This window comes from Monodelphis domestica, chromosome 3, assembly GCF_027887165.1.
Source record: "Monodelphis domestica isolate mMonDom1 chromosome 3, mMonDom1.pri, whole genome shotgun sequence".
NCBI classification, from domain to species: Eukaryota; Metazoa; Chordata; class Mammalia; order Didelphimorphia; family Didelphidae; genus Monodelphis; species Monodelphis domestica.
This window is the reverse complement of record NC_077229.1, coordinates 516063035-516088643: the sequence shown is the minus strand read 5'-3', so window position 1 is coordinate 516088643 and position 25609 is coordinate 516063035. Positions and strand designations below refer to the sequence as shown.

Sequence of the window (25609 nt, the reverse complement as noted above, 5' to 3'; positions counted from 1 at the left end):
AATAGTTCTCCTAAATTATTGTGCTGCCTACAACATTGGACTCCAGGAAGCAAAAATATTTGATGGCCCTTTAAATGAGCAATTTGGATATGCAGTACAACAATTTGTAAATACCAATGGCAACTGGTAAGAAAATTTTGATTATTTTGTGACTACAGAGAAAAAAATACAGATGTCTGCATTTATATAGTTTATTAAGATTGTTCCCTTCTATTTCTTTTTTACTTAAATCATTGATTCATTTTAGCTAATAGATGATATAAATTTAGAACAGTCCATTATCATTTCTTTTGTAGATTAGAAAAATCCCAATAACAGAAAAGGCTAAAAGTTGACTTATGAAGGATAATGTATGTAAAGTGCTTCACAAGCATTAAGTCCTCTATAAATATGAACTATTTGATGTTTGATATTGAGATATTGGAGCAGTGTAATGCTATTGACAGCTTTAAAAGTCTTCGCTGATTTTAATGGCAAGTGTATAAAAGTTAAAACATCTCACCACTTTTAGGGTAGGAGTGACGGGTGTTTTAGCATGGTTCCTATTTCTTACTCTGACAGTTGATGTTCCAGTGACATCTTAGGGTTTGGTTTTTTTTAATCTGACCATTGAAAAGAAAGTATTGGAAAGGAACACTCTTGGAATGCTGAGAACAATTGGTTCCATATTCCACAATATGGAAGAATATTAAGTGATACATGGTAGCTGGTGGTACAGTGAATGGAGTACTGGGTCTGGTGTCAGGAAGACCTGGGTTCAAATATGGACTTAGACTCTTACTAGTTCTGTAACACTGCAACTTAATGGGAGAAGGCAAGGAGTCTCTTTTATCCCTCTGTCTTTTAAACACTATAAGATCCCATTAGGAAAATTGTTGGATTTGAAAATTCATTTGACTTGGAAGAACAAAAATATCATTTCACAGTACACAAGGTCTCCCAACCATATATTGAGATCATTCAGTATTTCTTAAAAGATGTAATGAGATAAACAATCCTATTTAGCATTCCCCCTATTAATAAACATCATGAATGGCATAAAACAGGGAAATGTAAGTTTACTAAAGGGGCAGTTAGGTGGCACAGTGGACACAAGTGACAGAATGCCAGGGTTAGAGTCAGAAAGACCCAAGTTCAAATCTGGTTTCAGATACTTCCTAGCTCTGTGACCCTGGGCAAGTCAGTTAGCCTTGTGTGCCTCAGTTTTCTCTTCTATAAAATGAGCTGAAGAAGTAAATGGCAAACCACTCTAGTATCTTTGTTAAGAATACACTAAATGGGGTTACAATGAGTCAGACTTGACTGAATGATTGAACAACAGTAACACACTCACTGAAAGCATCCACCAAAGTAACAATGTAAAGGCCAGGGTGAGTAGAGAAGGGACTTCCTGTAGGAAGTGAGATCTTCCAAATGCAGATGTTTTCGGGTAATTTTGTTGATTTCATCAAGCCTCAGATAAATGCAAAGCCATCTGGTAGCGATCTATCATCTTTCAGAAGAGTTTGTCCTGACCATCCATACCATGAACCTTAAATGGATGAAAAATGGCAACTCTTCAGAGTTCAGCTTGCACCATTAAACATGTGCATTTTAATATTCATCTAACATGTAACTAAATACTCCACAGAGCTTTTTCAACAAAAACAACAAAATATGCCTGGCCCAGTGGGTACAAGGAAGAAGAGAATGGCCAGAATTTCTTTGGTAGAAATTACAAAGCACTTTTACCGACATCTCAAGGTTCTCCTAAAAGCAAAAGCCCATCTTTTAATGCAGGTATTTTAGAGGTGTTGCTGTATGGCAGTAAGACCTGGAAGGAACACCTGGGTTTCGAAGGAACTCAAGATAAGCATGATGCAGAGGGCAATAGAAAAGCATGTGGTGGGTACCAGCAGCTGTTACCTATGTATAACCAGAAAGGGACCCTGAAGAGTGGGAGAAAAGGATGTTATCAAGGAATTGTAAAAGAAAAAGAGATGACGACCAGTTGATGGCCAAAGTACTCTCTTGTACTAAGTACCCTCTTGAGGTTAGGAGAAATCAAGGAATCTAGGCATTACTAGAAGTTTTCTCCCTACTCTACTCCCAAAGTTGATTATAAATTCTTTCTATTTTGACATTTGATAAGTGGTTCTGGAAAAACTGGGAAGTTTTCATTTATGATGTCTTTAAATATGACATTCAGGAATATTTTTTAATCATGATTTTCATGGAGGAATATTATTCTTAAATTTTTTCTTACCAACCCATTTTCCATTTGTTTCCAATTGTTTTCTTTATAGGAGAACTCCTCTATTTTCCCAATCTTTTGAATGTATTCTAATATTGTTTTGTGGTGCCAGTAGGTAAATACTGTGATGAGAAATACATTTAAAGAGAGCAACAAAGGAGCAATAATAGCTATGTTACTGTTATTCTTGGTTAGGATTCAGGAAATTGATCATTTCTATATGCTATTAAAGTTAGAGCATAAATGGATCCCATCATTCAGATAATTGTTTTTTTATACTTATCCTCAGGTCCAAATGAAATCTGACAACATTAAAAAGTGGGAAATCAATAATCTTTCAATTATTACTATATCTTTACTATCACTCTAATAGGACACTGGTTTGTATTGAATAAATTTTCAGTAGGGTTAGTTTGTTAACACAAAAGGAATGGTTACGTAATTCCTACTAAGTTATAGCCATCTTGGGTCATTTGGGGATATTGTTCCATAAAGGGTGTGGGAGGGAGCAGTCAGGTCTGGAAGAAGTATGCCTTATCTCTCACTTTCCACTGACATTTTTATATGAATTTGGAGGTTTTCAAGTTGCACTTTGGAAGGTGACTGTCTCTATCTGGCAAGGTCAAGGCTACCCGATAGCAATTATCTCCCCAAAAGGCCAGGAAGCATTTATTAAGCACCCCCTGTGTGCCAGGCACTGTACTAAGCACTGCTACAAAAAAAGCTCCCCCCAAAATGGTCCTTTATGCAAGAGCAACCAGGCTAATAATGGCCAAGCTTTTTCATGAGCTTAGACATAGTTTATAACTGAATCTAATGAAAGGAAGTGTTTTTTAATCTCTTTTTCCTGGCCTCTGTGAAGGCCAGGAGCTGAGCTAACTTTACCCATTGGAAGTCTGGCTGAAGAGAAGTAAACTGAGGATGAATGGATATATTTTCTTTCCAAAACTCAGAAGCTATGGTCTGGCTAACTCTGTGGTGTGTGTGTGTGTGTGTGTGTGTGTGTGTGTGTGTGTGTGTGTGTGTGTGTTGGGGAGGGAAAAGATGATATCAATTTTCTCCCAATGCCCAATTCACCTTTTATTGCAGGGGTTTTTAACCTAGGGCCCATTACCTTTAAAACAGAGAGATTAAGATTAAATATATATATGTATATGTAAAAATATCCTTTGATGTATTTAAAAACTTCTTTTCTAAAAGGGGGCCATTAGTTTCATTAGACTGCTAAAGAAGTCCATGACACGTGCAAAAAATTAAAAAAAAAAAAACCCAAACATTGCCCTAGTGCTATTAGGCTCTCTTTAGAGGCAAATTTAAACTTTTTAGTCATTTGTAGAATTCATTGAATTGAATAATTCCAATCACTTTCTTTGTTTAAGATTTATATGAGAACACCCTAAAGCAAAAGTGATTGGTACAATAAAACAATTTCCTAAAAACCAGGAAATTCAAATTTTCCTATGATTTGGTCTCTGATTCAGCCTTAGGATTTTCTTTTGTGAGATTTCTGTATTGACATTCCTGGGGATCAGTAGCTAATGTTTATATAGCACCTACCATTTACCAGGCACTGTGATAAGCACTTTACAATTACAGTCTTATTTATCTTCCCTACAAGCCTGGGGAGACTGGTGCTTTATTATCCTCATTTTATAGATGAGGAAACTGAGGCAAGCAGAGATCAAATTACTTGACCAGTCAATAAGTATATGAGGCTGGATTTTAACTTCCTGGAGTCACAATAACATCATTTAATTGATTTCAAGATCAGGAGGATTCAAATTTTTTCAGTAGTGATCAGAAATCATTTTGTATGTGGGCAGCATGAAATTTTTGATGACGTGTAGTCTGTTGTTATGAAGTGGGAAAATATTTATAAACTAAACGAAGGGGAATTCCACATATGGGAATTTCTAACAAATATGGACATCCACCCAGGATATGACTTAATAGACATATACCAGAATCTTGCCCAAGGCACATAGAGGTTCCGTGACTTGCCCACAGTTACAGTTAGTAATTGTCTGAGGCAGAATTGGAGAGCAAGGAAAAGAGCATTCTAATGGAATGATCATAGACTCTAGAGTCAGAGGACCTTGGTTTACATCCCACCTGTGATTACCAGATGTGTGACTTAGGACAAAGTCACTCCACCGCCCAGTTTCCTCATCTGTAAAATGATGAACAAGAATCCCCTTCCAGCTCTAGATTTATGAACCTACAAGCCTAATCTAGGTCTTTCTGACTCCAAACCCAACCTCAGTCTAGTAACACTTCCAAAATAGATTCTTTGGAAATCTAGTTTAATTCATTTTATTGCTGCAAAATTGTATATTTACAAGCAGAGTGTGTTGCAGAAAAGTTTTGATGAGGTTGCCAAGACTTAAACAGGCAACTGTTTTCTAACAGTGGACGTATATTCAGACTGGGAACATTTCACTTCTAACTCCAGGTTTATCATTAATGGTGACTTTAAGCTTTCATTTCAGTCATTTTAATATATTTTTACAGAGCTCAGTGGACAAGAGTTTGTCCCCATGGGCAGAAATTTGAGGTGGATAAGTTTACTTTTTTAATTAAAAATTTGAAGTTGAAAAAGGGACTTCCCTTAAATTTGAGTAGATCACATTTGGCCCACAGTTATATGTTGGACCTCTGGGTTCAAATTATATATTTGGAGTCACTAAGTTTGTTAAAAGGAAGTACAAAATGCAATGGATTTAATAATCAGGTATTGAGTGCCAGAAATAATACATAAAGTTAATATTCAACTTGTGTTGATTTTCACTGATCATCTATGAGTAACGCCAGTGTCTGCCCAGTACCAACCTAAGCTCATTATTATTAGTGACTCAAAAGCCATCCAGACATAACACTGGGATAATATGGATAAATAGACCTGAAAGCTAATTTGGCATATTTCCAAACACGCAAAAGACTTTTCTTGTTCTAACAATAACCAGGGTTTATTTGTCCTTCATAGAGGTTTGGAACAATCCTAGTGAATGATAACAGTTCACATTTATAGAGTGCTTTAAAGTTTGTAAACAGATTTCTAGACATCTCATTTGGTTCTTAGAACAACCCTATGAGATGACATATCATTATTATCCCCATTTCATATAGATGAAATTGAGCCTTAGACTTATCTAAGGCCACCCAACTAGTCAATATTTAAATGGGATTTGAATTCAGGTCTTCCTAACTCCAAGTCTAGCTGTCAAGTCCAGTATAACATGGCACTTCCTATGTTTATTTGTGAAATTGCACATAACAGATTCTGAATTATGAAACATGATTATGAGTGTCCAGTGTGAATTATAAGTAAAGCAGAAGTAGATTGTGTGAGACTTTTGAATGCAATAATAAGGAAGGGAAAACTTCGCACAAAAGAAATCAAACTCTAGATTGTGTAAAAGGATAGTAACAAGAAGGTTAATACAGAATAGAAGATGACAATCTAAACCAAGATAATATAACTCATATGCAGATGGAAATTTGCAACACCTGCGCTCCATTCCCAGCATCCTTTTAAGTTATGACCTCATTTTATGTAAGGATGCTTAGGAGATACATTTGGCTGAGACCCGTGCTGCGGGGCTCTTTTTTTGGAGCTTGTGCTTTTGGTAAAGTGCTGCAGGTGTGAGTCTCTGGCTCTCTTTGCTCTGCTCACTTGACTGAAAGAACCTTTTTTTTTCCTTTCTCCTCTCTTTTAATTAGTATTAAAAATCCTAAACTAACAAGCAGCTACCAAGCATGCTATGATATTTCCTATATAACTTAGATTGCCTAAATTGGGATCAGCATATGTGATTATAATTTAGGAAGTCAGTGATCATTCAGTAATCAGAAATCAGTAATTTAACAAATTAGTGATCAAATCTCAGTACTTTGATGCAAAGGTCCTGTCTAACTCTAAAATGTACATTTGTCTGATTGCACATCTGTGATTTTTCAGGTACTACAGAAAATAGGAATCAGTTTTTATACTCTCTTATTTGTAATGTCCATTCCCCCATTCCCCTGAGGCTGCATCACACTTAAGAGATGTTATCTATGTCACATCCTCATGGATTGTAGACAGAGCTAGAAGAAGTCACACAAATAATTTAGATAACAAAAATACAAATTTATGTTATCTGAATTATCCAAGCTTAACTGGGGCCTCACTATTACAAGGCCATCCTTCATTGTTCCCCAATTGATTCTCTATCCCATTCCCCACAATGGCTGTTGTAATCCTTCATTATTCTCCTGAAGCCTGGTAAATAACAGTCAATAGAATCTAAAATCTTTAAGTTTCTTTTGACACCCAGTCCAAGTACCTTGCTCAAGACAATGATCAAAATGATTCCAAAGATCACATTATAAAAAATGCTATCCACCCCCCAGAAAGGGAATTAATGAACTCTTTAGTGAAAATTAAATCATACTTTTTTCTTTCTTTTCTTTCTAACATGTTATTATAGAAATATGTTTTGTATGATTTCATATGTATAATTGATATCATGCTGCATACCTTCCTAAGAATGGAAAGAATTTGGAACTCAAAATTCTAAAAAATACATTTTAATAAATAAAAACAAAAGAAATGTCAATGATCTAAAAAAATCAGCTCAAGCACAAATTTCTGCTTTACATGATTCCTGAGTTACACTAGTATCTTATTCCAAACAAATTAATTACATTGGGTTTATTTATTTGTGTGGGTGTGGTCTATGTACCTACATATAAACAAGCTATCTTCTTGAAAGAATGTAAACTATTTTTAGAACATTTTTTAATTAACAAGCATTTATATTCTTTACCTCCCACCTCCTCCTTCCTCCATGGGAAAAAATAAATAGAAAAGGAGAACAAATTCATTGTAATGTATGTGTGTAGTCAAGCAGACAAATGCCCACATTGTCCATGTTAAAAAACAGAACAAAACAAAACACCACATTTCATTCTGTATCTTGAGCCCATCATTTCTCTGTCCATTCAACGTTGGGTATCATGCTTCATCGGTCCTATGGAATCAAAATTGGTGATGGCATTGATCAGAGTTACTAAATCTTTCAAAATCATCTGTCTTTCTAATGTAATTATTGTATAAATTGTGTAAGTTCCTTTAACATAGGAAGTTTCATTTTACCTTAGTTTCTGTAGTGCTCTGCACATTGTAGATACTTGATTGAATAATAATCATAATAATAATCATAGATAACCCTTATATAGCACCTATTATGTGCTAGGTGCTTTACAAATATTATCTCATTTAATCCTCACAACAGGTGCTATTATCATCCTCATTTTATAGATAAGGAAACTTAGGCAAATAAAGGTTAGATGATTTGCCGAAAGATGCACAGTAAGTATCTGAGACTGATTTGAACTCAGGTCTTCCTGATTTCAAGCCCAATGCTCTATATACTGTATCACTTACCTACCTCAATTATGGATTGATTGATTATAATCGTGTATGTATTAAGTCCGTAGCATAAGTATCCCAACACCAACAACTAAATGAAATCTGTCCCCTTCCTCCTTCCCCTTAGCCCAAAGTTCTATGTGACTTAGTCCTTTTGGTCTGTCTAGGAGTGTATAGCCAGAGAGACCTTCAATCAGACCCTTTGTGCTGAAAATAGGTAATTTTTGCTTTGCTGTCTAAGGAAGAAATAACCAGTCCATGAACTTCATAATTCCTATAAACCATAAAAAAGTTTAAGGTTGATATAGGCAACATACAAATTGGCATTTTACTACCTCTCCATTTATACCCCGAAGATATTTGTTGCAGTGAGCTATATTGAAATCTTCAAGAATGAGGGAAGACGTTAGAGCTACAGCCTGTAGTGAGATATTTATAAGACGGTAGATTATGGGTTTGGGACTACCTACATCACCTTCAAATATCATTTGTGACTAAACAGAGTATTTAGAATTGCAGTGTGGATGGGAAGAGTGGCTGTGTTTTTGTAGTCTTTATAATCACTATTTCCTCACAAGATAATTGAATAGTAACTGTTACTCCTGGAGGAATTCCCAGTCTTACTTTAGAAAAAGGAAGGCTATAACTTGGGATTCTCTTTTCTTCTTGGCAACTTCACATATAATTTCTCTTTCAGCTCTTATGAGGCTAAGATACAGTTTAATTCAATAATTGAAAATAATAGGGTACTGTGTTAGTAGGCTTTACCAGTGTCCCCATCTTTCCCAAATGCCTCTCTTTAAGTCATAGGTTAGGCATGGCGAACCTTTTAGAGATGCAGTGCTGGGCCACACAGCCACCCTCCACAGACTGAGTGCCATTCCCCTCCAAGAGACCACATGCCATGCTCTTACCCCACACAGGGGAGGAAAGAAGCACTCCCATTGGACTACTGGGCAGAGGGGTGGTTTATGTGAGAAATGTCCTTAGCGCAAGTGAAGAGGGGGAAGGGAATGGTCCAAGCACTCCTCTCCCCTACAGCTCTGCCACCTGTGAGCTGCCCACCTTATCCCCTATGTGCTCCAATAGGGCTGCTGGGCAGAGGGACAGGTGATGAGAAAAAATGTCATCAAGCACAGTAGAGATGGGAAAGGGAGCAGCTCTGCCAGAGTCCCTCTGCCTTTGTAGTAATGAACTCTGGGGACCAGGGGGAGGGCAGTTGAATGCTCATAGAGAGTGCTCTGCATGCTATCTTTGGCACGTGTGCCATAGGTTCACTGTCACTGTCATAGGTCATCCCCACAAAATTTTAGCGATAAGAACTCTTGCTAGTTTCCTGCATATGGTAATCACTTGTGGATTGATTGATTCTTACCTGCTAATAATTCTTTAAAAAGGCACATTTCTGTCTGAATGATGAGGGGTGATTGCATAAACTCTTTTTTTAAAACCCTTACCTTCCACTTTAGAACCAATTAGTTCTAAGGCAGAAGAGTGATAAGGGCTAGGCAAGAGGGGTTAAGTCACTTGCCCAGGGTCACACAGCTAGGAATTTGTCTGAGTCCAGATTTAAACCCAGGACCTCCCATCCCTAGGTCTGGCTTTTAATCTATTTAGCTACCCAGCTGCCCCCATAAACTCTTATAAAGAATAAATGTATTAGAAACCTGGATATATAAGAACCATGTGGGTGGTCATGAGGTACTAGATGTGGAATGTACACTATGAACCTCCTTCCAAAAAAGGAGATATCAAATGGTATTTTAAACAATTATACAGAGAACCAGCCATGTTGTTCAATGGCATAATCTGTAAAGGTTTTTGTTTTTGTGATTAAAGATATTTGAGGTATATGATTCATGCAGTTCAACCTCAGAATGACAACAACGTTGTTTCTCTCTAGTAGTTACTAAGATACCTCATTTTCTAGAAAGAAAGCAAAAGATGCCTCATAAAATAACAGGTTTCTGTGAGCTCTTATCTTCAAGGTAGTTAAAATATTTTCTCATGCCTTAGAGAACAAATATACTCCAATAACTACTACTGTAAATACTATTAAACTTCTAAAAGTAGGGAGTTTGAAGAACAGAAATCCCATTAGTGCTAGAAACCAGAATCTCTATTGTAGTTCAATATTCTATTCTGTGCATTGCACTGAACTTTTCATAAGCCAAAAAGCAGCAAGGTACCCTGCAGAATCCAGAATCTAGAGTTAGAGGACCAGGGTTCAAATCTCACAGTTATTTTCTAGCTAGGTGAACTTGGGTATCCAATTCACCTTCATAGGCTTCTATTTTCCCTTTTGTAGAATGAGTAGGTTGGAGTAGATAGTCTCTAAACTTCTTTCTAGGTCTTAAATCTATGATTCTAGTAAATAAATCAGCTCTCAGTAATCTGTAACAAACCAGTAACAAATTCTTAAAGGTTCCATCCGAGAGGGCTTGGATGGAGCAGAAATGCTGGAATGTGTGTCTATCACGCCTTCTCTGAAACAGAAAAGGACTTTTATAAACAACAATATTTGGGAGAGTTGGAATATTGGAATATCGTGATGAGCTCTCCAGTTCTAGTTCTAAAACAATCCATGATCCTAAAATACTTTCATCCCTAAAAATATGAAGTCAGCATTTAAGTTAGAAGGAGATGGCACGACTTTTCAGACAAGAGGTGAGGTTGGCCATTCTGAGCCTGGTCTGAGGAACAGAAAGGAGTAGGGTAGATGGAGAAAGCTCCAGAGAGATTCTCAAGAGATATTTTTACAATGTGAATGTTCAAAAGAGTTTTTTTTCAATTTTCTCAAATTTAAGAATTATGGACTCATCAGGTATATTCATATGCAGCCCATGCAGCCCTAAGTACAGAAATATATACATAAATGATCTTTAGCCATATTGATGCTTTATGTCTTTCTATCATAGTCATTTCCCACTACCCTCCCCGACTGAATCTTGAAATATGACAAAGGAAAACAATAAAATCAAACCATGAACTACAGAAACCTTGTCTGATAATATATGCAAGAAATAGTCTCCCACATCTATGCTGTGAGGGATTTAAGGTATTTTTATCTCTTTCCTAAGGACTCCATTATATTTTTCACACATCAGAATTCAACTTCATTTTAGTCATCTTTTCACTGATAGTGATTTTTATATGTATGTTTTGAAAAAATAGATATGCATATGTAGTGTTATGTAGTCCTTTTTTAGTCACATCCAAATCTTCCTGACCCCATTTGGGGTTTTCTTGGCAAAGATACTGAAGTGGTTTACCATTCCCTTCTCCAGTTCATTTTGCAGATGAGGAAACTGAGGCAAACAAGGTTAAGTGACTTGCCCTGAATCACACAGCTAGTAAGTGACTGAGGCTAGATTTTACATCAGGAAGATGACCCTTCCTGACTCCAGGCCAATCCAAACTATGCCACCCAGTTCTTTTTCCATATGCATATGTATATGATGTATATGTGTGTGAGAAATATGTTTATTTCTTTCTACTTTAGTCCATACATTCACTTTCATCCTGTTTCTCTGTATTCCTCACATTTTTTTTATTTCTTACTGCATAATATTCCATTACACTAACATGCCATAATTTTTAGCTATTTCCCAATTGTTGGGTATTCTAGTCTTTCATAATGATTTCATTTTTAATAAAGTTAAGATGGTCTCAACCAAGAGAACAAAGTACGCAGAGACTGATACACTGTGGCACAATCAAATGTATTAGACTTCTCTACTAGTAGCAATGCAATGATCCAAAACTATTTGGAGGGATTTACGAGAAAGAACACTATCCACATTCAGAGGAAGAACTGTGGGAGTAGAAACACAGAAGAAAAACAACTGCTTGATCACATGGGTTGATGGGGGTATGACTGGGAAAGTAGAGTCTAAAAGATCTCCCTAGTGCAAATATTAATACTATGCAAATAGGTCTTGATCGATGGCACAGGTTAAACCCAGTAGAATTGTGCGTCAGATATGGGAAGGGGTTGAGGGGAGAGGAGGGAAAAAAACATGATTCTTTTAACCATGGAAAAATATTCTAAATCATCTAATTAAATAAAATTAAAAAAAAAAACAAATAGCAAGTTGGGTATGTAGCCCTGGAGAAATATATATTTTTTAAAAATGGTCTCAAAGTATTTCACTTCATCATGGTGAGGAAAGAGGCTTACAATGATAAAATATCCATGTTTTAAAGTGCTTTGTTTTGTAGAATTCTATTTTGTTTACAGTTTTATAATTTTTCTCATTTTTTAAAGTTAATAGAATTAAATTGACTTGTGTGGCCCCAGTTGGTCATTTTCATTTTCTAATGAAACCTTCCAATGCTCTGTGGCAGGCATAGGTGTGTATGGTCTTTGGTCAACATGCATCATTTTAGATAGCTAAGAAGTTTTATAGCTGGATATGTTTGAAATACCCTTAATCATTAATTTAAAGATTGAAATAAATGTATTTTCAACATTCGTTTTATTTTCATTTCATCTTTAGGGTTAAAAAGCTTCCTATTTTATGTGCAATAAAAGAAAAAAATCTTATTTTTAGGTTGCTTGTTGGCTCACCATGGAGTGGTTTTCCGGATAACAGAATGGGAGATATCTACAAATGTCCTGTCAATTTACCCAGTGTCATGTGTGAAAAATTGAATTTACAAAGTAAGTTGCAGTGATTGTTGATACCATGATTGTTGGAAATATTGAAACTTTAATTTTTTTTAATTCAGATTAGCAAAATGAAACAGTAAATGGAGCACTTGGCCTGATGGCAAGTACAAATAATGTTTTCCATATTTTCACAGTTTAGGATCCAAAATTTGTGAGAAACTCCAAAAACAGATTCCAGGATATTTAAATTTATTAGATGTAGGAGAAAAGTATACAGTCTACCAGTTTGTTTTTACCTGTTTTTCACAGTTAGATGCAAATTTGTACAAAATTCCATCTGATTAATCCCAAACTAACTTGAGTACATTAACTGCTTTACATTTCTAGCAATCTGGGGCTATCTATATGCCTCTCAGTTTTTCTGTCTCCAATGGGGTTCTGCCCCATCCTGACCGGAGACTTGGGAAGTAGAAGTGGTATCAAGTTGAAAGGAAGTACAGAATAGACACATGGGATAAATGAACATGTGTAGATCTAGAAAAGCAAGGTGTACCACCTCAGTAGGTAATGTGTTCCCTTTCTCTAAAAGTCTTCAAACAAAACCCAGATAACTCCTTGTTGGGTATGATGTAGAAGTGGTTTGTTTATACAAGACAGTGGTATTTAAGTTGAGATCTATGAACTTGTATGTATTTTAATATGTATTTTAACAGCTGTATTTTAATATATTGGTTTATTTTGTAGTCCTATTTATTTTATGTACTTAAAAACATTATTGTGAAAAAGGATCCATAGATCTCACCTTATTGCCAAGGGAACCCATGACACACACACACAGAAAGGTTAAAAAACCCTCGTAAGTATTATGCTGGGAGGACCCTTCTAAATCTGTGGATTTTTTTCTGAAAATTTTTTATCTGTATTCATACTCATATTAAACACAATGGACTTTGGATTAAACATTATGTGTCATCCTTGTCTCTGGTCTTTTTAAAAATTAAGACTGTGTTAGATTGGAAATTCATCACTTCTAAAAAACAAAGATACCCATAGTAATGATTTATGTTCCATTTTTTTTTTGCCTTTTGTTGCCATATTCCACTCAGGAGTTGTATCTTACCAAATTTTAGGTATATCTATAAATTAATCTTTTATTATTTTAAATTTAGATCAATTTGCTTTGTCTGTTGATATCTGAAGTCGTGGGTATTGTAATTGTTCTTCTTTTTGAATGTTGCCTTCTGTAAATTACTGGGCTTTTCCATTATATTTTCCCATATTTTGTAGCTGCTGTTCTTTATTGAATCTAGGTGGCATAGGAAATAGTGTTGCCTTTGGAGTCAGAAAAACTTGAATTTCAATCCTGTCTTAGATACTTGTGAGATTCTGGCCAAATCATTTAATTCCTCTAACCCTCAATTTCCCCATCTATAAATAGTGGCACCAACTTCACAATATTTGTATGAAAATATAATGATAGAATACACTGAAAGCACTTTGCAGGTCTTAAATCACTATATAAATGTCAACTATTATTTATATCTGGCTTAAAGGTCATATATGGGTAATCTCTTTCTCCATTTATTTAAAGTCCTCAACATATCAAGAGACATCATATTTGTGTAAATATATTTCTGTGTCTACATCTGTTTGTATGTCTATACATATACAAATATTGCATATCTGTATATACATATGTACATAAACATACACAGTCTTAAGCTCTGTAACACAAATCTGTGTCCTATTTTCTCGTATCATTATCTTAAACAGCTGTTTGCTTCTTAGCCCTTGAGGCACTTAGGCATGGTCCAATGGGAGAGCTAAGATATGAGCACAACTATAATATGGAATCGAATTGATAAGAGCATATAGGAACTCAGAAGAAGGTATGTTAGTTTTGGAGGTGGTCATTTTGGATGGAGAAAGCAATGTGAGCATGGAAGGAAAACACAGAGAACGTTCGGAGATGGATCAATAGCCCAGTTTTTCTAATATACTACTGGTAGAATACAAAATGATCCAACTATTTTAGAGAGCAAGTTGGAATTATATCCAGAGACTTATAAAACTGTGTATCCCCTTGAACTCAGAAATACCATTGCAAGGTGATCAGGGCAAAAGGAAAAGAACCTGTATGCTCCAGTATATTTATAATAGCTCTCTATGTGATAGCAAAGAATGGAAATTGAAGGGATGTCCATCAATTGGGGAATGGCTGAGCAAGTTGTGGTATATGATTATAATAGACTATTACTGTGCTATAAGAAAGAGTGTGCAGGTTAATTTCTTTAAAACTTGGAAAGATCTACATGAAGTCATGAAGAGTAAAATAAGTAGAACCAAGAGAACATTATATAAAGCTACAGAATTAATATTTGAAGAGTAACTCATGAATGTCCATCTCTAGGGAATGAACTGAAAAAAGGAAACAAAATGACACAGTCTATGTTACAAAAACAAATTGTCCATTTTGCCTATCAAATAAGGTTCATGAAGGAGAATGGTAAGACTGGAGAAGTATTTGAGGACAGGTAGTAGAGAGCTTTAATAGAAGAATTGTTAGTGCCACATTTATTTGTTAGTCAGTGGAGAGTCGTGAAAGGTTTCTGAATAGTGTAATATGAGCAAAATTGTGTCTTAGAAAAATAGTTCCAGCAACAGGATCTAAGATGGATTAAAGGCAACTACTAAAATAGAGGTAGTAAGGTGTGTGTTTCTCTCAAATGGGATACTTGGGGTTAAGAAGGAATATGGAAGAAAAAGGAAGCAGATGTGAAAAAAGTATAGAAATCTATACACATCACAGTTTGGTAGATGGCTATTGGAAATGCGGGGCAAATAGGTGGTACAGTGGATAGCTTGCTGAGTCTGAAATCAGGAAGATTCATCTTTATGAGTTCAAATCTGGCCTCAGTCCCTTACTTGCTGTGTGACCCTAAGCAAGTCATTTAGCCCTGATTGCCTCAGTTTCTTATCTGTAAAATGAACCAGAGAAGGACATAGTAAACCACTCCAGTATCTTTGCCAAGAAAACTCCAAATAGGGTCAGGAGCATTTTGACACAAATGAAAGTGATTGAACAACAAAAAGTGGGATATGAGGGAGAAAGAAGAAATTACTCTAAATTAACTAAATTACTCAAAAATTACTCTAAAATATCTAGCTTCAATTGAGTAGGAGAGCTATGATGCTATCAATAAGGGAAATAAAGGGAGAAAGCATCAGGGGTTGCGTAGGGTAAAGCAAAGAAGATTTTGAGTTCATTTTTGTATCTGGCCTTCATCCAGTCTGTTGCATGTATGATGCTGGATTAGGTGCTACAAATGACCACATTAGCCTATCTGACAGTCAAACAATTGTCTTGGATGCATTTTCTAAATGACTTTAACAAGTGGTGGAAACTTAATGGTTTCTCTCTGTTAATTTTTCCTTTTAAAAGCTGTAACGAGCATTCCAAATGTTACTGAGATAAAAACAACTATGAGCCTTGGCTTGACGCTTAAACGGAACTTAGGAACTGGAGGGTTTCTGGTAAGTTTCAACTTTTTATTTCCTGGTCCAATTTTTAAAGGAATGGTTTTGTCAGTTTTCCTATTTATCAGTTCTAGGATTCCAGTATGTGGGGATCTACTTTCTTATTATTTTTATAATGTTATTCACGTTTCAAGTGTTAAATAGTATATAGCTCTTTTGAATATCCAGTCATCTGACTTAGATAAAGCTATCATTTGCCTGAAATCCAGATTGTGTAGAGAGAAGGAAACATGAAGTAGCATTTCCTCCTAGCACAGATAAGTTTCAAGGATTTTCTTGGAATGATAGAATCCCTTCGACTCTTTACCACCTTCGGTCCCAGGGACCCTCACCCAAATATTTGGAAGTTAGTGTTTCTTTTTGAAGAAGGCAGCTGAGTGGATTGAGAGCCAAGACTAGAGATGGAAGGTCTTGGGTTCAAATCTGTCCTCAAACACTTCCTAGCTATGTGTCCCTGGGCAAGCACTTAACCCCCATTGCCTAGCCCTTAACACTCTTCTGTCTTAGAACCAATGCAAAGTATTGATTCTAAGATGGAAGGTAAGGTTTGAAGAAAATAAAGAAGTATATTCCAAGATTCTTCATTTTATTTGCTTTGTGTCTTTTGACATAATCTAATTTAAAATCGATTGATGAAAATATCTCTAATGTCTTTGTTCATGGCTGTGGTTAGGATGTTTATCCCACTGTTTTTAAAATTGCTATAAGACCAATCCAAACCATTTCGTGCCATTGGCTCTGAACAGGCTTCTCATTAGTGAAGATTCTCTGTCCTCCCAATTTAAGCCTACTTTTTTTTTTTCCTGGTGCTTATGGGTATTTGAATAAAAGGAAACACAATTCGTATTTGCATACAATTACTATTTAAAATTGTTATACAGGAAGACTGCTGCACACAGTAAAACCCTTAATACTAAACAAAGGAAAGTACAGAGATTGTTTGTCATCCTTTTAGTTCCTAAAGGAGAGAGCAAAAAAAGAAATGAGAAGAGAATATTGAGTGAATGATGACTATAGGAGATAACTACATTTGGGGAAAACAGGAAGAGATTTAAAGAAATGCTAACTCCTAGTTAAAAAGAAATAATGTTCAAATAAAAGGGGTAAGAGAAGTAAATGCATGGGATCTTGGCAGGGAGAAGGGGGAAGGAGAGAGCAAGAAAGGGATGGAGAGAGTGAAAGAAAGAGATACCAGAGAGAGAATGAAAGCATTTAAGAGAGAAATACATGATTGAACAGGAAGAAAAGAGGACTGTGGTCAAGGTGGATACAAGAGCAATTGATATCACTATATTCCTTTGGGTATCATTGTTGAACACATTGTTGAAGAAGCAAAGTGTTTTTCTAAAATGAGATTAAGATTATATTGATTGATGTCTCCCCTCAGATGTTATAGTGGAATGAAGTTTTCTTGTGTCCTGATTTTATACAACTGAGGCCTTTTATGACATCGAGAGAAAAACTTTCACTCAAGAGTTATTCCATGAATTGGCAGGTTACTAAGCTTAATGGAAGATGTATAAAATATTACTTATGACTTTATGTGAACATCTATATAGAGAGGCATAATTAGATTTTGAGTAGAGTCCATTTTTCTCTTTTTAAAGTTTGCACTTGCTAGAGTGTGAAAGTTACTAAATATTTAAAAGTTTTTTTTTTTAGTAATTAATATCAATTTATCCCTGTGTCATGTCAGTGAGTGTCCAGGAAAGATAAATAAATAGTCAGAAATAGTTCTCTAGCTTTCCTTTTTCAATCTTGAGAATATACTAGAAATAAATACTTCTTATTTAATATAGCAACCAAATATTGATTTTATTTCATTACAAACCTATAATATTAGATATTTAATACTTTACAGAAGAGACTATAGAGAAATCACATTAGTGATAGCTGGTGAAAGTAATGTGGAAATTAAATTAATTTGAGTAACAGATCTGCATGTAAAAATGAGGCCAACTCATGAGAATTACTGGTCTGTAAATCAAATTCTCTGTTTTCCAAGAGTATTGTTTTCAGTTGAAGCTTTGGCAGTCTTTTCATTTCTAAAGTGGAATATTTAGCTCTGTTACTATCCAAGTTCAAATATTTTGGTTTAAAATTACTGAGCATATCTTTCTCTGTTGAAATGATATTTTGCAACACTTACTGTGACAAATGCCATCGAGTGGTTTTCAGTTAATAATCTTTGGTTGGTTTTGTTACCTTTCATCAATTTTAAAAAATTCTTTCTGTTCTTAAGGAAAGAAAGGAGGAAGCATGGTATCAACTGGACTAAAATTAGGAGTGTGAGGTTGTACTCCTGTCTCTGTGTGTCTTGGGCAAGTCTCTTAATCTTTCAGGATCTCAGCTTCTTCAGCTGTAATATAAACTGGTCAGATGATCTCAAAGATCCCTCCAAGTTCTCATATTCTCTGATTCTCTTACTTAAGACAGCAAAGTAGTACTTGTAGTAGAATGCTTTCCCTGGCATCAGAAAGAGCTGAACTATAATCTGGCCTTTACTCTTATCTGTGTGACCTTGACTGTTTCCCCTGTTGTAAAATGGGGATAATAACCTACCTCACAAGGTTGTAAGGATCAAATGAGATGATATTTGTAAAGTACTTAGCACACAGATATTGTTACATAACCCTGACAATTCACTGTTTATATTTTTTAAATTGAAATTTACTTAGCTTCATGAATAAGAGATATTCACCAGCTTTGTGATCAGTAGTGTTATCTGAAAGTATTTTACATTTATTTAGATCAATATCTTTTACAACCAGCTAAAGTCATAGCTTTGTTTGTAGGTACATTTTGGATAGTACCAAATATAATTATTTGGCATTACCTCCCAATTACTACTGAATTAAGGTATAAAATATATTTCAAATGTTTTTATTTTCAGTTCTATATTCTCTCCCTCCCTCTACTCTTTCTCCCACCTATTGAAGAGACAAGAAATAGAACACCTATTATACATATACTGTAATGCAAAGTATATTTTTGCATTAGCTATGTTCTGAACAAAACAAGAAAAATAACAAAAAAAATGTGCTTCAGTCTACATACCAAACCCACCATTTCTCTAATTGGGAGTGCATAACATTTTATTTCATGAGTTAAGGTATAAAATATGAACTGGATAAATGTGAATAATATCTCTGTTTATGAATCAACACTTGGGGGATGCTTCAATAATTTTCTTATGGTTTCTGATATTTTGGACTCTTGATTACCTTCACCATTGTTTTAAGAGCTAATGTGTTCACAAATAGGGATGTGTTAGGAATTAAAGTGTTTTATTCCACTTTAATTCAGTGATACTAAGTTTTACCCCATCTTTGTTTTTGTAATTTATACTTCTGGATAAGGAATAATAAATATGAGGGTTGAATTAAATAGCTATAAAAATAGAGAACAAATTTACAATTATGTTAAAGTACTAGTGCAGAAAGCATTTCCTTGGATATTTAAGAAGTCATGATCTTTAAAGCATTCTTAAGATTTATATGGAAAAAACTGTTAGTCATCAGATTGGTAGACTTAACTTTAAGTTCCAATAATAAAGGGTAACTTTTTTTTTTAATATTCTCAATTGGCATCTCTCAATTCCAGTAATTTAAAACTATTTCTTGTTTCTTTTAATAATTCTTTGTATATTTAATCCGGTAAGGAATCAATCATTTTTCCTTTTTTCCTATTACAGAATTCCAAAGAACATTTGCATAATTTAGGAGGGATATAGGGAGAAGCATCATTAGCAATTTTAAAAGCCATTTAAAGGTTTTGAAAATGAGTGTTTACGCAATGTACTTGGCCTCATAAGCCAGTTTTAAAGAGGAAAAGTGTATCTCGTACATGGAGCATGAAATGTTAAGACAGCTGTTTCCTCCTCTCTTTCAGTGGTCATTCTTTGGCTACCAACAGGAAGATGGGTTACAATGATTCCATTTTCCCCCATTTTACTGTTATTAAGAATTCCAAATCTTTTTGTCAATTTTTATTTAGCAATGCTAACCTATACCTTTATATTAAGCTAGAGAGTTTTCTTATGAATTGTTTTCTTTGCTTGTTTTCTCTTTTAAGCCCATTTCCTGGTTTTGAGGGGGTAGAGAGCATGCAAAAGCCTAAACCTGTTCATTCATTGGTATATGGAATTCATAGTGAGGAAACTCTTTCAGCCAATGAAGATCACCAACTGTTCTGCAACTTTGTCTTGGAGAATAGCCATAGGACTCAAGAAGTGTCCATTCCCAGGTTTACTTAGAGAAATGGCTCTCTCTCCAGTGTACCTCTCTTTTGCAAACATAACCAAATAAATTAGGCTTTTCCCTATAAATTTTGGGATTTCATCATGACTTGGGTATCCTCAGAATCCAGAGATTTCACAGAGTGGGGTTAGGAGCTGGTTAGAAGGAAAGGAGTATGTGGGAATTATTACAGTAAATGAGTTGAAGGAATAAGAAAGAGCAGGGATTTCAAGTAAGCATCTGAAAAGATTGTGAAGACAAAGCAAATAAAATGGCAGAGATAGAACAATAATTATAGGGGCCTACAAAATGGAGATAATAAAAGGACTCATTTACAGGACGTTCAATAGCCAATAAATTGATATGGTATAAGTCATCTACTACAGAGAATGTTCTACTGTATTTAGAGTCAGAGGACCGGGTTCACCACTTTCTACATTTGTTATTTGATCAAGTCACTCAACCTTTGTGAACCTCAGTTTATTTTTTATTAAACTAAAATAAAGCACTTGAATTTGATGATCTCTGACATCTTTTTGAGCTCTCACTCAGGGGGTTTAACCTGGGGACAACAACCCCCCACAAGTTGTCTATGAATAGAATTCAAGGGGTCCATGTACTTGGATGGGTAAAAAAATTCTATTTATATTTTCACTAATCTCTAACTAAATTTTAGCATTTTCTTCAATTATTTAAAAACATTATTCTGAGAAGAGGTATTTAGGCTATACAGTTCTGCCCGTGGGGTCCATCACCCCTCAAAAATGGTTAAGGAACCTCTACTCTAACTACAATTCTGCCATCTTATGTCATCTTTAAAGTGAAATATTTTCAGTGTAATTAGGTATGCTGAAATGACCATACATTGTTTCTAATCGCTCAATTAAGATGAATGCTCTAAGTTTCAAAGGCGCAGAATTGAAAAAGTGGGCTTTTAATTTCTTTTGCTTCATGGGTTACTAAAAATCCCACAGTTACTATCCTTTTGGTTTCTAATCCAGTCCAAAAATATTTATTAAACACCCACTATGTGCTAGACACTATACTAATTGCTGGAGATACAGTTAATAAAAGAAAAAATAGTCCCTGCCTTCAAGGTATTTAAGTCTAATGGGACAAGGGGGAGAGAACACACAAATAAATATAGGAAAATTGACAAACACACCAAAATGTACCCAACCTTGAGGGACCTCTTGTTCTGAAACTAGGCAGAGGAGAGTGAGCTGAGCATCCAGTTTCTGCCCTCTCTAAAAGAAGTTACAGAGGGGAGAGGAGACTGAGAAAAGGCTTGATTTAGCAGCATGGTGATCTTTATTTTTTTATTTATTATTATATAATATATAATAATATTATTATTATCTTTATTTTATTTTAATAGTGAATTTCCACATAAGTTTTCCAAAATTATATGATTCATGTCATCTCCCTCCTTTCTTCCCTCCCCTCTTTAGTAGTGGATAAGAAAATCAATCTGGGTTATACCTTTATTATCATATTATTGATTATCTTATAAAACCAAAACCCCAAATTATATACCCAAATAAACAATTGATAAGTTATATGTTTTCATCTGTATTTCTACTCCAACAGTTCTTTCTCTAGTGCTGGATAGCATTCTTTTTCATAAGTCTCTCAGATTTATCTTGGATCATTATATTGTTGTTAGTAGCCAAGTCTATCACAATTTCTCATTCCACAATATTTCAGTTACTGTGTATAATGTTCTTCTGGTTCTGCTTATTTCACTCTGCATCAGTTCACATAAGTCTTTCCAGTTCTTTCTAAAATCATCCTGTTCATCATTCCTTATAGCACAATAGTATTCCATCACTATCATATGCCACATTTTGTTTAGTCGTCCCCCAATTGAGGGATAACCCTTAAGTTTCCAATACTTCACCACCACAAAAACCTCAGCTATAAGTATTTTTGTACAAATAGGTCCTTTCCCATTTTTAAAAAAATTTCTTTGGGATACAGACCTAGTAGTGGTATTGCTGGATCAAAAGGTATGCATTTTTTATAGCCCTTTGGGCATAATCCAAAGTTGTCCTCCAGAATTGTTGAATCAATTCACAACTCCACCAGCAATGCATTAGTGTCCCAATTTTGCCACATTCCCTTCAAGATTTATAATTTTCCTTTATTGTCATGTTGGCCAATCTGATAGCTCAGAGTTGTTTTAATTTGCATTTCTCTAATCAAGAGGAATTTAGAGCATTTTTTCATATGATTATTGAGAGCTTTGATTTCTTCATCTGAAAACTGCCTATTCATTTCCTTTGACCATTTTTTAATTGGAGAATGACTTGGATTCTTATAAATTTGACTTAGTTCTTTGTATATTTGAGAAATGAGACCTTTATCAGAGAAATTTGTCATAAAAAAATTTTTCCCCAGGCCGTTGCTTCCCTTTTAATCCTGGTTGCTTTGGTTTTATTTGTACAAAACCGATTTAATTTAATATAATCAAAATTATTCATTTTACATCTTGTAATATTCTCTGTCTCTTGTTTGCTTATAAATTCTTCCCTTCTCCAGATATCCGACAAGTAAATGATTCTATATTCCCCTAATTTACTTATAGTATTACTTTTTGTGTTTAAATCCTATACCCATTTGACCTTATCTTGAAATAGGATGTGAGATACTGATCTAAACCTAATTTTTGCCATACTGTTTTCCAATTTTCTGAGCAGTTTTTGTCAGATAGTGAGTTCTTACCCCAAAGCTGGGATCATAGTGATTCAGAAATGATGAGCTTATCCTGAGAGGGACTTTTTCTTCCATGGGGTTGAAACTAAGCAGGGCAGCAGATGCAAGGGGGAGTTCTTGCATGGATGGTGACATAGTCCTTTCTGTTTCTGCTCCTTGGCTCTTGTGGTTTCCCCAAGGTTCCCCAACTCAATGCCCCAGGGCTGCTGACCACAACCCCTAAACCCTTTCCCTTTGATGATGGACTGTTAAGGAAGTGGAGTCAATCTTTAGTCTGGTTGCTTCCTTCTTGACACATCTTTGCCCAGCGTTTCCCTGAATTCTCTGAAACTCCTCACTGGATGGAAAGGTCTGGTTTGCTCGGTTGGAGAGCTTAAATATTCTAGTTTCCTAATCCTTGGGCTTGTGGCATTTCACAAGTGAATAAAAGTGATTTTTTGTTGAGAGGCAAGAAATGATATAGTTTCTATTTATCAATTTTTCTCTGAAGGTGGCCTTGGGAACTTTAATGTAATTTAAAAAATGAAAAAATGTGGGTTTCAGTGCTTTTAATATTTATAAATTTCTCATTCCTTTGAAGACATGTGGACCGCTGTGGGCCCAGCAGTGTGGAAATCAGTATTATGCGACTGGCATCTGTTCTGACGTTAGTCCCAGTTTCCAGCTCCTCAACAGTTTTTCACCTGCAGTTCAGAGTAAGGTGTTCAAGGACTACTATTGTGGACGATTAATTAATTTCAAAGGAAGGGGCACAGCTAGGACACTCAGTAGATTGATAGCCAGACATAATTCTGCGTTCAAATCTGGCCTCAGTCACTTCCTAGCTGTGTGACCCTGGACAAGTCACTTAACCCCCATTGCCTAGCCCTAACCGCTCTTCTGCCTTGGAGCCAATACTTAGCATTGATTCTGAGATGGAAGGTAAAGATTTTTTAAAAATTAAAGGAGAGGAGAGTAAGATTTATTTAAAATCCATCCCCTTCCTTTTTTAAGTGTAGTGTCTTTAAGACACCACTTGGCTTTGGAAACCTCTGCTGTACTCACCTAACTCTCTCATGTTTTCCTGTTTTAGCCTGCCCTTCCTTCATCGATGTTGTGGTTGTATGTGATGAATCAAACAGCATTTATCCCTGGAGTGCAGTAAAGAATTTTTTGGTCAAATTTGTACAAGGCTTGGATATAGGTCCTGATAAGACTCAGGTAAGGGCAGTTACCCTTACTAGCTGCTGAACTCATTGATTCTCCCTAGTGACTCCTCTGTGAAGCATCATGGTACCCTGTATCATCCGGGGACTTGGGATAAGGAAAAACCTGGGTTTATCGATAAATAGAAATATCAAATCCATTGTGTATACCATACATTTTGTTTTGTATCGAATGAAATAATATGCGGTGTAGCAATGTGACGCAGTAAATAAAATGCTGGAATTATCAAGAAAACCCAAGTTCAAGTATTGCTATTATTATTCTGTTTCACATATTTTTATATCATATAACTAATAGGATACTATTTCATTTAACCTCTGACTGCCTCACTTTCCTCATCTGTAAAATGGAGATGATGATAATAGCACCTGCATCCCAGAGCTGTGAGGATAAAATGAGATAATATTTGTAATGCACTTTACAATTCTTAAAATGCTTTATAAAGTTATTATTGTTATTGTAGAGTACTTTACAAATCTTAAAATTCTAGATAGTTATCATAATTATTATTGTTGTTGTTGGAAAGTACTTTAAAAACCTTAAATAGTAGCTATTATTCTAAAACTTGTCCTTTCTCCTTTAGCCCCCTAACCCCGTACCCTCATGCTCTTCTCCCATAACAACTACCAACTTCCAGAAGTGAATCCTCGCATTTCCCTCATTCCTTTTCTTTTCTAATAATTTCTCAGCATCCTAACCCATTTTCGTCACTTTTCTATCTCAGAGAAATAGCAATCTCTATCCATGCTTAAACGAATTGTATTTAATTGTTCTTAATCCTTTTTGTTTCTGTCTTCTCCAGTTCTTTATTCCAGTAACTATCCCTTCTCACATATTTCCAATTTCGCTCTTGTTATTGAATTCTTCCTGTCTTCATTTAAATGTGTCTAGCTTTCCACATTATTAAAAGAGACTCCCATGGATCCTGTACCATCCAACTCTTTTTTGCTTACATTTTCTCCAAAGCACTCACCAGGTACGTTTGTGTTACATGTATGGATATTCTATCATATCTGTGTGTCATATCTCCCTTTTTGCATGAGGGTAGACAGTATATTATATCCAAGCTCTTTATTCTCACATCACCCTCCTCTTTGCTAATACAACTCACATAATATTCTTTACACAATGCGTGGTTTATTGACTTTGAATTGGGTTGCTCTTAATATGAAATCATCTGACTGTTGAGTCTTAGTAGGCTTTATAGTCTGAGATAATATCGTGACATCCTTTAATTTACCATAAAAGCAGAGTTCACTGAAATTTTGAGAAGAAACTTTTCTTTTAATAGTCTATAATTTGATAGGCAGGTCTACGTACTTCATATCTGTGCCTTTTATAATATTATGTACATTGTTTTCTATACCTTCATGTCTATATATATGTATATTCCCTTGACTTTAAATACCCTTTGTAATTAATAGGAGCAAAAGCAAAAGACTTCTACTTTCCTATTTATTAAATGCTTCTATTTTTTTTCAAGGTGGGGTTAATTCAGTATGGAAATTATCCACGTGTTGTGTTCAACATGAGTACTTTTAAAACAAAAGAAGAAATGGTCAAAGCAACATCCCAAACAATCCAGCATGGTGGAGATCTCACTAATACTTTCAAAGCAATTCAATTTGCCAGGTAGGAGTCATCCTGGATTCCTC

At 35.2% G+C, this 25609-nt stretch overlaps 1 protein-coding gene across 1 annotated transcript in view; it reads left to right on the top strand.

Annotated features, from left to right (window-relative positions):
* The window catches only part of ITGA2 (integrin subunit alpha 2), a 124235-nt gene that overhangs the window by 24559 nt on the left and 74067 nt on the right, over positions 1 to 25609 (top strand). Inside the window, exons 2-7 of the mRNA XM_007486290.3 lie at positions 6 to 126; positions 12200 to 12309; positions 15701 to 15792; positions 23329 to 23443; positions 23821 to 23948; positions 25438 to 25586. Coding sequence (XP_007486352.2) covers positions 6 to 126; positions 12200 to 12309; positions 15701 to 15792; positions 23329 to 23443; positions 23821 to 23948; positions 25438 to 25586 — 715 coding nt within the window. The remainder of the gene's footprint in view (positions 1 to 5; positions 127 to 12199; positions 12310 to 15700; positions 15793 to 23328; positions 23444 to 23820; positions 23949 to 25437; positions 25587 to 25609) is intronic.